At 33.8% G+C, this 15,642-nt stretch overlaps 1 protein-coding gene across 6 annotated transcripts in view; it reads right to left on the bottom strand.

The window, feature by feature from the left end:
• SOX5 (SRY-box transcription factor 5) overlaps positions 1 to 15,642 on the bottom strand; it is a 753,263-nt gene that overhangs the window by 220,484 nt on the left and 517,137 nt on the right. For all 6 annotated transcript variants that reach the window (XM_030804393.1, XM_030804395.1, XM_030804392.1 and 3 more), the window contains one exon: positions 6,019 to 6,105. In XM_030804393.1, coding sequence (XP_030660253.1) covers positions 6,019 to 6,105 — 87 coding nt within the window. The remainder of the gene's footprint in view (positions 1 to 6,018; positions 6,106 to 15,642) is intronic.

The raw sequence follows: 15,642 nt of genomic DNA, 5'->3' as shown, positions 1-15,642 counted from the left end.
ACTGCAATATACATACCCCTCAGAAGTTGGAATCAATTAAAATTATGTAAGGAATATTATAGTTCATTACATGACTGAGTATAAATTAATTGACATCTTCTTGTACCCTAATACTATACGTATTCTTACCTTTTTAAATATGTTTATGATTTCTTTTGACATGATAATGTTGTTGTTTTTGCTTCAGTATCCTAAAAGGTGGGCCTTGGCTTAGATTTAAATATATCTAATGTGGAAAACTTTCCATGTTAATGGTGACATCATTAGAGTGAATAAAATAATTAACAAGTAGCTATAGTCTTCACCACTGTTGCCCCATGGTAGATGTTTTGTTTCTGGGACATTATGAAAGACATGTACGTATTATAATTTCTATAGTGAGTGAAAGGGTTATTCTTGTTACCTCTTTAAAAAAGTATTGCTCTATAAAACATCTAATTAAAAAAATGTTACCTTTTAATGGAGACTGTTATTTTAGGAACTTTTTCCAAAACTATTCCATCCACTTACTTATTGTACTTGAAATATAAAAACCATTATTTTAAAATATCATGTTAAATCTGCTGCATTTGGAATGTAGTCAATGACAGTTATCCCAAAACATGGCATTTTTTACTTGTCATTCCTTCCTCAAATATGCACTACATTCCAAACTTTGAGCCAACAGAATATTAGGTAGTCTACAAGGGGCCGGTCAATATGTAAACAGGGAAAAATACAAAACTGAGTGTGTGTGTGCTAGGGACAGATCTAAGGACAGAGTATCTTGGATGCAAATTATAGAAGTTCTTCATCCAGGTTTGGTAGGTCTAGAAATGTTCTCCAGTTTTAATTCTAGATTCTAGAGATCACCCAGTCAAACTCTGTTGAAGACAGGCTGCTAAGCATTACATAAAAAAACACAGGCCTTAAAGGCAGTGAGAAGTTAAGTTCAAATTTTGACTCTGCCACAACTAGAGTATGTGGTGTTTGATAATTAATTGCTGAGTCTCAATTTTTTCATATGTAAAATCAGAATTAAATGATGTTGTCACAGTAATTTTGTAAGAAACATGTTGACACAGTGCCTGTATAAGATGTTCACTAAGTGGCTGGCAATAAATCATAATCAGCAACTTTTTAAAAATGAGTAGATGAGGAAATAAACCAAAAGTGGTAGCCCAATTTCCACAAGTACTTGGAAGAATCGGCCCACGTAACATCAAACCACTGTGGCTACACTATGCTTTCCTAGTAAATTTTAGTATAAAACAGGGAAAAGGTTTTAGGTTAACTGCATTACCCAATAGTCTGGAGAGTATTTAAACAAGCTTTGGAATTCATATCTACAACAAAACAAATAATGTGTTTATAATTATTTTAATTTTAGAATCTTTATGCTTCTCAAACAAGCGATTTTTTTTTAAATGAATGAATGCATTTTTAAATGAGAAACATGTTGAGGGGAGCATTTTTTCCAATATAAAGCCCAGATTTACTAAATATGTAAGAGTTTAGTATTTGAGTAACCTTATGTTTAAAACAAACATTATTAAGGACCTTAAAAATACAAAGTATATAAAATTTCCTAATTGTGAACTGGACTATCAATATACAGATCAATTGAGATACAGTGACCTATCCTTTTCTTCCGATCACTAGCTGTATTTACACACCGGCATGAGGACACTGGCGTCATGAGACAGAGCAAATCACTGGTTTATAGAAAATGTAGTCACTCTTTGCTTTTATAGACATTGCCCAACTTATTTTGAAAACTTATATTCTGCGCGCCAGCAGTCTTTCTTTAGTTCTTGTGAAATAGTTTTTACAAAAAGTGAAAACATTACTCATAAGCAACTACAGAGGAACTATAAAACAAGCTTAGTAGATTAAAAACATTAAACATTTACTTTATTTAGAAGTAAATGACTACATGTTGTGTACCTTCCTTGTGGCTGACTCTTGTATTGAACAAATTCCAGATCCAACAGTTCTCTCAGAAAATAACAAACATTTCCAACCCCTTTGTAAAAATGTGCAGATATACATGTTTTAGTTTAATGTACAAATGTAATAATCACAAGATTACTATTCGTAAACCACATGATTCTTAAATCTTTACTGGATTTTAAAAGAACATGTTTGAAACGACTTTTGAAGTGATATAAACCCTTACATATTGAAATGCTGAATATTAGTTTTAAATTTATAAAACTTATAGGATCCCTTCCTAGATTTTTTACCTGGGATCTGATTCCTATTCTAAGTCTGCTTTTTTCAAATCATCTAATGTTATTTAGATATAATTATCCCTTTCAAGCCACTGACTGACTCTATATATCTGCTATCTCAAACATTTACATGCCACCTAAAAGATTATCTACTTTAATCCACACACTGAATCTATATTGCGTATGTCTTTAATTCATGAGCTCTGAAAGGCTATGGTATTGCTGAATGGATTATCTCCTTGAATCCCTTATTGGCAGTTCTAGAGGTGTTTGGTGTTTGCCTTTATAGCCCTTCTTCTAGAATACACAAAATTATAGCCTTGCAAAAGAACCATTTGTTGAATTATATCAAATGCCCCTGGCACTTTTGTTAAAAACAGATTCAACAGTTTGTGGGCCTGAACTAATGCACCATAACCAGGGTCAGAAGAATCCGTCAGAGATTCTGAGGGGAAACAAACCAGGCTCTAAAAAACTCTTGAAATAAGGCAGGTAGAGAAACTGGTCTAGAATTTTTTAAAGTGACTTGGCCAGAGAACCTCCCGTACACAGCTCCGCTTTTATCAAGATAAAAACAACTGAGTATTTTGCACGCAGATATTTGTGTTGTAATTCTACAAATAAACATTAAGTCGGCAAAATACAAATTTTGCAATTACTGTGCTGAAAAACAAATGATCTGCTTAGGTTAGTTAAAGCCGACATGGATCCCAGATACTATCCTCAGGTGAGGTACCCGTGGAATGACCTTCAGCGTAATGGAATTTCATGCTAGCTGAAACTGTGTGTGACTATTGGTTGCCAACTGGGGTAAAGTCATCGTTTCTCCCTCCGCACTCAATAACTGTGAGACTCTAAAAGGTATTTCTTCACCTTTCACATTATTGTTACTCAGTGCTTCTGCTATAGATATGGGCAAAAGAATCTGTAAACTGACCAGTTATACTATGTCGCTTCTAAGTAAAGAAGAAACAAATACTTCTTTTGGGCAGCTAATCAGTTTATAGCATATATTGACTGCTGTTGGCAGAACTTTTCAGTCAAACTGTTTTGTTCTGCAAAACCAGATCGAGTATCCTTTTTACGTGTTCGCTAGAGGATTGCTTCTAATGTAACTTTAAAACCTAATTCACATTTCCAAGTACCAGAGCATAAAATGGCATGAATTCTAACAGGTAAAATAATCCGACATGAAAAATAACTTTATGCTCTTAGAAGTAGGTGACCTTTACTAACTCACATTGTTTCTCGAAAGATGAGATTGACTTTAAGTGGGCATGACAACTATTTATTGATAGCTAAACTCTCCAAATCAAATTCTATCCATTTTTCCTATTTTAAAAAGTCTATCATTTTTACTTTTTGAATATTAATAGTAAGAAACACTTCTCTAAACCCTTCCAAGCTATGATTGTAATATTTCTCCAAATGCTCTGAAGCTAATTCACTGATAGCAATTTAAAACAGCACTGAAAAATAAAGCTCAGTCCTCACTTGGCTATAGTATGAAATATTCAGAGAAGGGAAAAGGGTACACACACATGCACACACTTATTCACTCACACATCTCCTGGAACTAATTAAAAATTAAATGGAAACTGGCTAATATAAATGGAGGAGAAAAGTTTCCATGCACACCAAGGCTCTGTGAATACTGTAAAGGGTGGAAACATCCTAACATATGCAAAGGTTCTATTTAAATACATTATTTTAAATTAACCTTCACAAATAATAATTCAATCCATTCATATTTTCAGATTTTAAAAAAATTTACTTATTCTTCCTTCCCTCAACTAAACAAGGATAGGAGAGCATAAGACTTACATCCTTACTTGCCTCAAAAAATAACTTCCAAAACAACTAAGCCATTGTTCTTGTCTAACTTCTGAAGTGGCAGGAAAACTACATTCCTGGGCCCTACATAATCTTTGTGCCTGACCCCAACAAGAACCCTTAAGTCAAATTCACTTACCCCCAGAGGGCAACACACTATTGTATCCTCTCCACTTTCTAGCCACCTATGAACAATGGATAGTAATTGCAACTGTCATGGGCAGTCAGTAGGAAAAGTAATCCAGTGCTGTTTTCCAGGTTTACTGCCAAACCTGAGTTGAACACCTAATAACCATGCCCTGAACAGAAGAAAGACCTACAGTTGCTTTTAAAAAGCATCAGAAAACAGTGTTTTGAACAGAACCAGAGGACAATAACCTAACTTGTACTCTGAATGTGAAGCTTAAAAAATTCAAAATTAAAGACAGAAACTTCTTTTGTGATTGTACTGTAGCTTCCTAAACTAACCCCCAAGGCAAGCCTGAAAGGGACAGCTGAGCTTTCCTCTAAGCTTGTCATCACTGCTGCTGCTGCTTTTAAGTTTGACTTGTGAAGGAAAACGAGGGAGGGAAAAAATGTTTGTCCTCCATTGGAATGAGATCAGAAGGCTTGGAAAAGGCAGTCTTCGCTGCTCTACTCTGAGTTATTACCTAGGTCAGAGGAGAATAAAAAATCTTGGAGAATACATCTTATGCCTCAGGGGTAAATGGGTTAAAATCCATCAAAATAATATCAAGGACCTGCCACCTCTGAAGATGAAAACTTCTCAGTTCTCCTTAAACTTTCTCTTCAAGCTCTTTAAGGCATATTGATTCTCATTCATTTGAATTTGATTCCATTGTAGATTTTGGCTACTGAATTTGTTGGTTAGCACCAATTCATTTTCTCATCACCCTTTCACAAGTAATCATAGGCTAAATACATGTAATTCCAAATGATCTGCATGAAAAGTGAAATATTCTGTCAAACATTTTCCAGAAGTTTTTAGATATCCAGATGTTAATGTCATGTAGGCCAAACATTTAAGACCGATGCTTTGCCTTTCTTCAGGATACACTGATGGAGTAAAGCCTTAAGAGAGAAAATTGCTTCTCTCATTGGGAAAACACTTGCACAGACACACATATGCAAAAAAAAGTTATTTATACACATATTTCCACATGTATAAAAATATAAATCTAGTGATATCTTAAATGTATATTCAGCCTCTACCAAAAATGTACACAGTAATATATAACTAAATATTTCATACTGATGACTAAGTATCTTGACTTTCTCAAAATCCTACTGTAGAACTCAGAATCTTAAGTGTCCTGCTAGCAGCAAATAGAAAACCATAGATTGCCTACTGTGTTTTGAGAAAACATACTTTTAAATTAATTGAAAGGATAATTTGCTTTTATTTTATATGAGGAAATTAAATCTTCTTCCCTTGTTATTAGTAAGAGTTTATTAAGATACGAATAGTTTTACAGAACTTTTCTTAGTTGGATGTAATTGCTGATTCAAATAAAACCAAAACAAATTGTTACCCCGACTGGCACAAAACAACCTTTTATTATGCTCTCCCCATTCATCATTTCTGGTTTTAAATTTAGGTTCTACACACCCATATTTCTTATATGTACAATGTACAAAATCTTATAAAATACAGTTTTTAACCTTGCTATAGGTACATTCTTACTTATAAAATAAATAAATTTTTTTTTAAATGAAGAAAATCAGAGCCTGTTAGAGGTATAGTGGGGTGATTCTGTTGAAAACAACATATCATTTATTCCATAAGGCACAAAGAAAGAAAGAATATAAGAACCCTGCTACATCCTCCTTCAAGATAGAAAGAAGAAACCCCAAACACAGAGAATGCAAGAAGCAGAAGAGATGAGGGCAGAAATACTTTAACACCATTACTATTTCTGAATATCAACTTCATTTTGGTACGTTTTGGATAAAAATAATCACACCATATTACCTTTTATTTCGCCAAAGTTTCCGGATCCCATTGCAAGAAGCTTGTCTTTCCAGTCCTTTGAGAGTAGTTTTTCAATACTGGGGGTTTCTAAGTAAAGAAAAAAAGAAGTAAGCAAATCAACATGACTCTCCTTACAATGGAGCTCATTAAAAGTCTATCTGCTAAAAATAAGGCCATCCGTATTCCAGCCCCACTTCATAATGGCTTCATCAAAAAACTGATAACAGGGGTGGAAAAAAAAGAATGTGTTTTGTCACCTGCTGTTTCAAAATCATTAGCTTTTTCCTCTTGCGGAACAAAGCCATACTAATTCTTTATGACAATGGGTACACATAAACCTTGCAGTTCATTGTTTTTCAATTTGGTGAACAAATTCTTGCTATAATGGAGGCTTGTCAATTTCAGGGTGTTAGTCTGCAGTCAAAAAATAATTATGTTGATAAAATGCGGAGTAAAAAAAGGCAAAGAATTAGCTCTTAAATCTGCTACATGTAATTATATCCCTCTGTGTGTTTACAATTACATCCACTTTATAATATGTGTTTAACATCGTGTGGCGGTGAGCACACACTGTGGTAAGATTTGCCAGTACCGCGAACACAAAAAAAAAAAAAAAAAAAAAAAAAAAAAAAAAAAAAAAAAAAAAGTTGATGTAAAAGAAGCTTTAAAAAGATTGCAAAACCTAGAGAAGTGAGGAATGCTGCCTATAACGGAAACCTATTATTTGCTTATTTCAGATTTGTATCACACTCTTTTAAAATGCCCTGTATTCGGACAGGGCACACACATTTTAGAAAGCAAGGTGCTGCTTTAGTCTGGTATTTGTTTCCACATATAACATAGTTTTTGACCTTTCCTTTTGTGTCGAACTTTAATGTATAAGTAAATATAAATGCCAATAAAAACTCCCAAACATTAAACTCAGTTTCAAACAATATAATTGTATATTCTTGTCAGCACTTAGATGGATACACAATTACAATGGCTTTCACTCCCGCGATTAGCCCAGCATTCACTTAGAAAATGGAATGTACTAAAAGATAAGTGTCCCAGTATGCTCCATCTAAATAACCACACCCACACTTATTATATAGATCTAAGACATACACTGCCATTCTCCACATTGGTGTTTATGTGTATTTGTGTTTGTTCAGGCATTTGTTTACCCCCTACTAGGAGCATAAAGGGAGTACATGTTAACTTATCAAAGGGACCGTCTGGCCTAGAGACCATATTATTAGAAACTGGTTAATTTTCCCCACAGTAAAATGCATTTTAGAGAGTTTTCATCGTCATGTTTAGTTAATGCGGTCTACTTTTTCCAGGGGCCCATCTTTACAGCGATCAGCTAGCAGAGTCAAAAAGCCCGTGTGGAGTTTTCAACAAAGCAGAGGTGCAATTTTCCTTGGAAAAAAAAAATAACAATATGGAACACTTCTGTCTCACATGTCAGAAACTTGTGGAAAATAAAATGGTGAAAAGCTCTGAATGATCACTCTTTTACATAGTCTATATGTATACATATATACATATATGCAAATATGTATATGCACTTACAACAACTTAATATATGCACATTCACCTACGGAATGAATTTGAAATGAATGAATGCAGTCGAAATGAATGAATGAAAAATGGATTTTTTCCTTCGGAACAAAATACATAGCTCTATTTTTCACATTTAAGGAACTAATACTGAAAAATTTACTTTTAATGTTTCTTAAAATTTCCCAATTTCTATATGGTATTGTTTCAGAATATTAACAGCAACTCTACGAGTCATAAAACAGAGTAAATATCTTCACATTATAACCAGTATTTCTCTTCATTGAGGCTTTAAAAGTAACTTTGAAATACTTCCGCAAGGAATTCCAACATTTCTACATTCCCAGTAAACAGTTTGAGAGTAAAATTATTTCTTAAACCTTATCAGAGTAGGTCAAACAAACACCACTGTTTCTTTTTTCCAGCACTCTACAAAAATTCTTGAGTAGCATGTAAACAGGGCACAGCCAATACGGTATTTGCAATAGAGTACTGTCAGTCATTAAAAGCTAACAAACCTTTGCAAAGCAGGAATGCAGCAATAGAAATCCATTGTGCACTAACAATAGGCCCCTGAACCTCCAGGCACCAAAAGCAGACCATTTTACTTTTAAGGCTATTGTCTGCAAAGTCCATGACAAAGCTTTTCCCCTGCAGCTAGACAAAATATTCACTGTAGTGTGCTCGTAAAGAAACAGAAGTCTTCTGTCTAAGTTGCAGAGTTAAAGAAACAGCAGCCAGATTTCTGAAACCTGCAGAACATTCCTGGCCTCTTTATTAACTAGCATAAAGATATAAGGCTGGTAAACAGAGCCAGTTTGTTCAAGTACTTGACTTCTAAGCACAAACTACAAAAAAAAAAAAAAAAAAAAAAAATAACTTCTTTAAGACTAAGTTATTTTGAAAATGTAAAATCAGAAACATATCTAACTCACGGTTGTCATTTCTGTGGATGAATAAAGACACTCATACTTACAACTTACATGAGGTATATACTTTAAATTCAGATTCAAATACATTTATTTAGCAGCCTACGTACCAGGAACTATGCTAGAGGTTTTTTATCTGTATGCTCTCATTTAATGATAATAACCAACTGAAGACTTAGATTGTGTAACATCTATGTTACAGGTTTAAAGAGATGAAACAGCACCAGCAAAAAGAAAAAAGAGAATTGCTGTGAGGTTCCACAAAATGTAACGGGCAGAATTGAGGTCTTGAACTAAGTTTTTTTTTTTTTCTACACATTCCTAACTCTCTTATCAACAACAAAATGATAATAATAGCTACTATTTAAAGGGCTAAGTGCTAAGCAAGGTACCAGGTCCTTTACATGTGGTATCTCAGACTTCTCACAGTAATCTGCTGAATTAGATATTGGTACATCTGTTCTACCATTTAAGAAACCAAAACTTAGCAAGTCATCATGACTTGCCCAATGTGGAGCTAAATTCTACCTGTTGGATCCCAAAATCTTGTTCTTTGCAGCACATACATTGCTATGGTTTGAATGGGTCCCCCCAAAGCATGTGTTGAAAATTTAACCTGTAATCCAAAAGCTTTGGGAGGTGAGGCCTAATGGAAGGTATTTAGGTTATAAGGGCTCCACCCACATGAATGGCTGATTATAGAAAGGCTTCAGGGTTCAAGTTCCATCTGTCTCTGGTGTGTGCACTCTCTCATTCTTCTGCTTTCCACCATGGGATGATGCAGCAAGAAGGCCCTCACCAGATGCTGGCACCTTGAGGTTGGACTTCTCAGTCTCCAGAACTGTGAGAAATAAATTTCTTTTCTTTATAAATCATTCAGTCTGTGTTATTCTGTTATGGCAACACAAAACTAACACACACACACACACACATACACACACATGCAGTCTCCCTCATTTAATCTACAAAACAGTCTTGGATAGTAGGAAAAACGATTCTTACTAACTCCTTTGGATGGATGAAGTAAAAACTTGATAAATGTTCTAGGGTAACACATATGTATGAGCAGCAACTGTGGAATTAAAAGGTAGGTTTTTTTTACAGTTTTTGTTTTCAGGGTGTGGTCCAATTATATGCCTCGCACTCTAGGATTCTGGATAATTTAGTGACAACCTATAAGTATATAGCAGAGATATACAATGAAATTATTTTTACTTATATAGTAGAAGGAATATTGGGCTATAACTCAAACAACCTGGGTTCTCTCCAAGACAGTGACACTGGCTAGATGGGCCTGTGGGGGTGAGGAGGGAAGGGGATCATAAAGACATCATTTCACCTACTTCACCCCTCTCTCTCTGAATTTCTGTAAAGCAAAGAGCTTCAAAAAATCCACATTCAATACTCTACTAACTGCTAGTTTCCATTGGTAGTTCTTGAAATAACAGTAAGAAATGATCTCATAATAATGAGCACAATGAATGGACATGTAGCAGTGATTAAATTTCTCTGAAAATAGTAAAGATAATGGTAGAAAATTCATGTTTCAAAATGTAAAGGACCAAATGCCAGAAGCCCAATATTTACAATACACCAGTTTTTTAACGTGTGAATATGAGTAAAGTGAAATTTGACACAATTATGTAAGTGTAAGTGCTGCTTCACTGCTTATGGAGTGAATAGATAGTAATTATCTATTAAATATTTAATTTTCTAAACTAAGATTTTAAAAATGCACAAACATAGAATCGTATTTTGTACTATGAATATGGTATGTGGGTGCCTAGTTATTCGCAAATGTTCAAATTCTGGCATTTCTTTTAATTTTTTTAAATTTTTGTGGGTATCCAGTAGATGTATATATCTATGAGTTTCTTCTATTTTCATGTTAAGATGTGTCATGTTTTTCACTTAACTCCGAAAGATTCTCCCGAAAATTCCTCCTCCTGAGAGTTCATCCTCCCAAGTACTGGAATATCATGATTACCTTCAAAGTAAGAACTAGGGCTCCCTATATTAAAAATAAGTGTGAGTTAATAATTAACTGTTTGCATAGCATTTCCATTTACAGAATGCTGCCAGATACAATTTTGTCAGTGGCATATATAATTGTTACATCCATTTTGCAGATGAGGAAACTAAGGCTCAGAAAGATGCTTTGCCCAACATCAGCTCATCAGTAAGTAGAACAGACGGAATACAAAACCAGGTTCTCTTAATTTAAGGATCTGTCTCTTTAGGGGAAAGGTAAATGCTTATATTTTAAAAGAGAAAATAAAGTTAGGAAATAGGCTATAAGACAAATTAAAAATAAAATATACCCTTCATCATCAACACACTAATATTAAGATGAGTCTAATTGGATCATTATTGTTTCTTTCTGCCAACAGGACCCTTCTGATACATTTGCTTGCTTTTCCCTTCTCACCCTTGCCTCTTTTGCTCACATATGCTTCTTCACATCAATGCCTGTGGCAATCCCCACCAGTGAATGGCCCCCCCAACTGTGCCAGCCATTGTTACAACAGCATCCTGCCTCTTTAGGGCCTGTTCATTCCCTATAACTCTCACTCCTTTTTCCCTTCAGTGCCAAACACTCTTAAGACCGACTCCCTCATCTGGAACAATGAGACCTAGAGACTCATGCCAACATATTGTAATTCTCCAACAAGCTGCCAGTGCCAAGAATTAAACCACATTCGCTCCAGTGCAGTAGCTTTACACACAAGCTCAGGTATTTGCTTTGTGTTTATGTAGGTTTTTTTCCTTAATCTCCCTTCAGCTGCTGTGGCAGAGCTCATTGAAAAATCGAACAAACAAAAAGTACGTTATGTATGATATTTGACTTTTAAACAAAGTCGCAGGAGTTAGGTTATACCAAACCGATCACTGTTTATACTTTAATTTTGTAGCTTAAACTAAGCTGTGTTATTCTTGACACGTGATAGTGTACACACTGAGGAATGGAAGTTGTCTTCTGGAGGGAACTAGATTTCAAAATACACCAGTATCTCCTTCAAAGTAAGAAAGTAAAAGCATATGTAGACTATTCATGCCATAAAATAAGAATTATAGAGCTGAAAAGGTCTTTATACATCATTTAGATAAGCACTTCATAAAAGCAATTGAGGAAAACATACATTTGACATAAATGGAACATAAATGGTTTGGCTACTTAAAACTAAAAAAAATATGCATTCGATAGTCATGCAAATCTAATTAACACTAAACAAATTTATATTTCCTCTCTACAAGACTTAGATCATTTTATGTACTAACAGATTGGCAATTTTTAAGCTAGTTACAGATTATATAGTATTTTTAAAATATCTGACCAAGGAAATTAGTGTTGGGAGATGACTGTGTGTATGGCTCAATACAATTTGGGTAATAACTGATTTAGACCAAAGTTTTCATTTTACAGACTAAAAAATTACCAATTAGAGATGCTAAATAACTTGCCTAATATCACAAACCTATATAAAGGCAGAACTTGCAGTCCAATTTCCAGTTCAGTGTTCTTGACAGTATATCACATACTACCACAAAGTGTTTTAAATAGACGGCCAAACTCTTGAAAAAATGAAATTGTAGTTCTATTTTATTCACTTTGTCTAGCTTAAATTAGTAATTATTTGATAGGTGGTACTGGTGGCTAATCTGTTTTAGAACTAAGTATTATTAACTTCATAATCTCTGTTTAAATTAGGTACTGTTAACTCAATGTTCTACTCTTGGAAGCTTTCATCTGGTAGCCCCATGAAACTGAAGAATAAATACAAGTTAGCGCATCTATTTAACCGAATTTATTTTTCTTCAAAAGGCTAATTACAATTTAATATGTTGCTATTTATTAAGTTACTTATAATAAAATTATTTTTGAGGGGAAGATTGAGCTAAATCTGGAAATCATGTATGAGTAAGAGTTCAATTCATGTTGACAATAGTTGCATACCTACACAGTATTAGGGAGCAAATATTAAACAGCACAGTGTAAGTAATATTGACTTTTACGTATCTGGAAAGCTATTTGTACACTCAAAACCAGAAGGCCCCTTAACAGTCCCCTTAGTCAAGTATTACAGCTAGTCTGCCACTGGACATACCAAGTTCTTCTAGGAAATATCAAAAAATAACCTGGACACAGTGGGGGGCCTATAGTCCCAGCTACTCAGGAGGCTGAGGCGAGAATATTGTTTCAGGCCAAGACCTTGACTGTGAATAGCCGCCACGCTCCCGCCTGGGCAACACAGCAAGATGCGCCCCCTCCCCCGCTAACAAATTCGTAATATGACACATACCACAACAAACAATAGAAACACACAATTAATTCCATAGCATTAAGATTTAGATAAGCTTTATTTTTATATGTGATTGTCCTGAAGCGAATTAAACACTGGAAATACTTTACGTTTAGTATTGCCAAAATACTTCTTTGTTTCCATTTGAAAGTTAATGAGAGCTTGTTAATACAAAAAAAAACAATGTCTTTGGCTGACTCACGTTTTACAATTTTTAATGTGGAGTTTTTAGGAAAATGTAATGTAATACTTAAATCATTAGTCATAGGCTTAAATTTTCTTGTTGCATCAGCTGAACCTGCTCAGTTATAATTGGTGTTGTATCACATTTTAGAAGAATATCTTTTACCACATGATTCTGCCATAATCAATATGGTATCATTACTACATATCAATAACCTTAGGTTTACTCCTCACAAGACATATTTTCTACACAAAAATCTCCACTAAAAGATAGGCATTATTCACATGTGATAGAACAATGATTGTTTCATCCACTCCATCACTCACAAAGTAACTGCATTTTCTTATATAGACTACAACTCTTTATTTTGTTCTTATTTCAAATATTAAATCCCAGCATTTCAACAAGAAATTGAAGAGCTAGTCCTCATGTGCAAAATCTCCTTTATGTTTTACTACTATTTACAATGATAATGTAATGTCACATATAATCTGACTCCATCACTTATTAAGTTTTGTGCCCTTTGGCAAGTAATGTAACATCTCTATGCTTCCATTCACTTACCTACAAAAGAGGCTAATAACTGCACTTACTTCATATGCTTGTTGTGAGAAGTAAATGAGATAATTTATGTAACGCCGTTAAAACAGTGCCAGGCACATACTGACCCCCAAAAATGTTGACTAACATTACAACTACAACTTACTATAAAACTATCTAGGAAAATAATTTCAAAAAATCAAGTAAAATATGCTTTACCTTGCCTGTCATTAAAACTACCCCGAAATCAAAAGTTTCATCAAAGAATAATAGGTCTACTTGTACCCATTTTTATGATAATAACAACCTACTATTAATGTGTTTGGTTATCTACCATTCCTATGACTTCTTCAGTTTGATCTTATCAATAAAGATGATAAAGGAATGTAGTAAGTATGAAGGACTGGGGAGGTGCCACTTCTATTAAGTTAATGTATAAAATGCCCGTAAACAGTACAAATACAAAATTGCTCAATTAATCTTTGCCTTTTTTTTTTTTTTTGACATTTATCTTTCTAACTTCCCAAAGGTTCTATTGGGTCCTCAACAATATCTAAAGCTTTTAAGCCAGTGCTGTTGACAAGTGAAAGAGAACAACAAATAGCTTTGTAGTGCTCTTTTCCCAGGGTCATTCAACCAATGGTAATAGTTATTATTTTTATATATTAGCACTGAGCCCTGTCCTCTATCATGGCTAACTCACCCAACCCTCCTGACAGCAAAAACATTTTAACTTTTAATAAAAATGGGAGAGTGCAGCACTCTTGTGTAAGGCTCTTTCAGTAAAGTGCACAGCTAATGAATATTGTCCATTTGGATTCAAATAATTTATGATGTCAGCAGAGTGTGGGTGGAGAGATGTGAATCAAATTCTAGCTATTAGTTACAATGAGAAGGGTGAAAGTGGAGAATAGGAGGGTTACCAAGGCGAGAGGAGTAGAATGAAAAAGCAAAAGCAACTTAATAAAATATTGGGAGGAAAAATATTTATGATGCATCCATAACAGTCCACTTATAAAAATTAAAATATTTCCAACAAAAGATTTTCATGACTATTTTTGTTGTCCATCCATCAAATAACCAACTTTCTTACAGACCAATTGTAATAACTCTGTTATTTTCCATCTATTCCATTTGAAATAGTATTTTCTCAACTGTGTACATGTGAGAACAAAATAACAGAAAAGAATACTGTAAGAACTATAAGCTATACATTATGTCATAAAGTATATGAGAATCAGATATTTAAAAACATAGTTAAATTCACAAGGCAAATTTATAAGCAAACTGAGGAAAAACTTAAGATATCTTAAACATATTGCAGCTTAGTAAATATGACAGTGCATAGTTCTGAGCAACTTATATATGCCTACTGATATATTTAAGAAAAAAACTACCTAAATATGTATTTGAATTATAAATGAAGCAATTATCCTACTATAAAAAGTGAATTCACATAATCACTTTGTGTAATTGGATGTCTAGGTCATGTTGAAAACAAAAATTAATATATTAACAAATATAACAATATTTGTTATTGTTATTCAAAATTGTGAAAGTGGGTGGTAGAGATAAAGAAGATGCAAAACGTATAGAAATAGAAAACCATTTAACATACATTAGAATAAGAATTTCGATACTTAAAAAATATGACAGAATGTTTTACCACTGGAAGTGAGAATTAAAGCACATACAGCCTGATAAAGCACTACACATCCTGAATCTTCTCCATCACAACATATGTGAAAACAAATCAGAATCTCAGCCTGCCAGATGCCTGAAAAGATATGAACAATAAAAGCTGACATGATTCATATGATAAATCAAAGATTGTGATATGCAGGTAGTTGACTAGTTGAGCTGAAAAGCTAGTTATAATTCAAGTTATGTTTTTATGTTCTAATACATAGAATCAGACTTTAAAATTAAAAAAACTCTGATTTGCTTAAAATCATATATTAAAATTTGTATATACATATATATCTTTCTCAACCAAAGTAGTCCATCTGCCTTAACAACTTGTTTATTATTTGGTCTCTTATAACCTTTCATGAATTTCATATTTTTGTCATTTTCAGAGCAATTTTAGGTAAGAAAATACAATAGCTTTATTTGCAAAAGGGGG

Source organism: Nomascus leucogenys, chromosome 23 (assembly GCF_006542625.1).
Source record: "Nomascus leucogenys isolate Asia chromosome 23, Asia_NLE_v1, whole genome shotgun sequence".
NCBI classification, from domain to species: domain Eukaryota; kingdom Metazoa; phylum Chordata; class Mammalia; order Primates; family Hylobatidae; genus Nomascus; species Nomascus leucogenys.
Note: the sequence above shows the minus strand (reverse complement) of the source record. Positions and strands in the feature narration are given on the sequence as shown.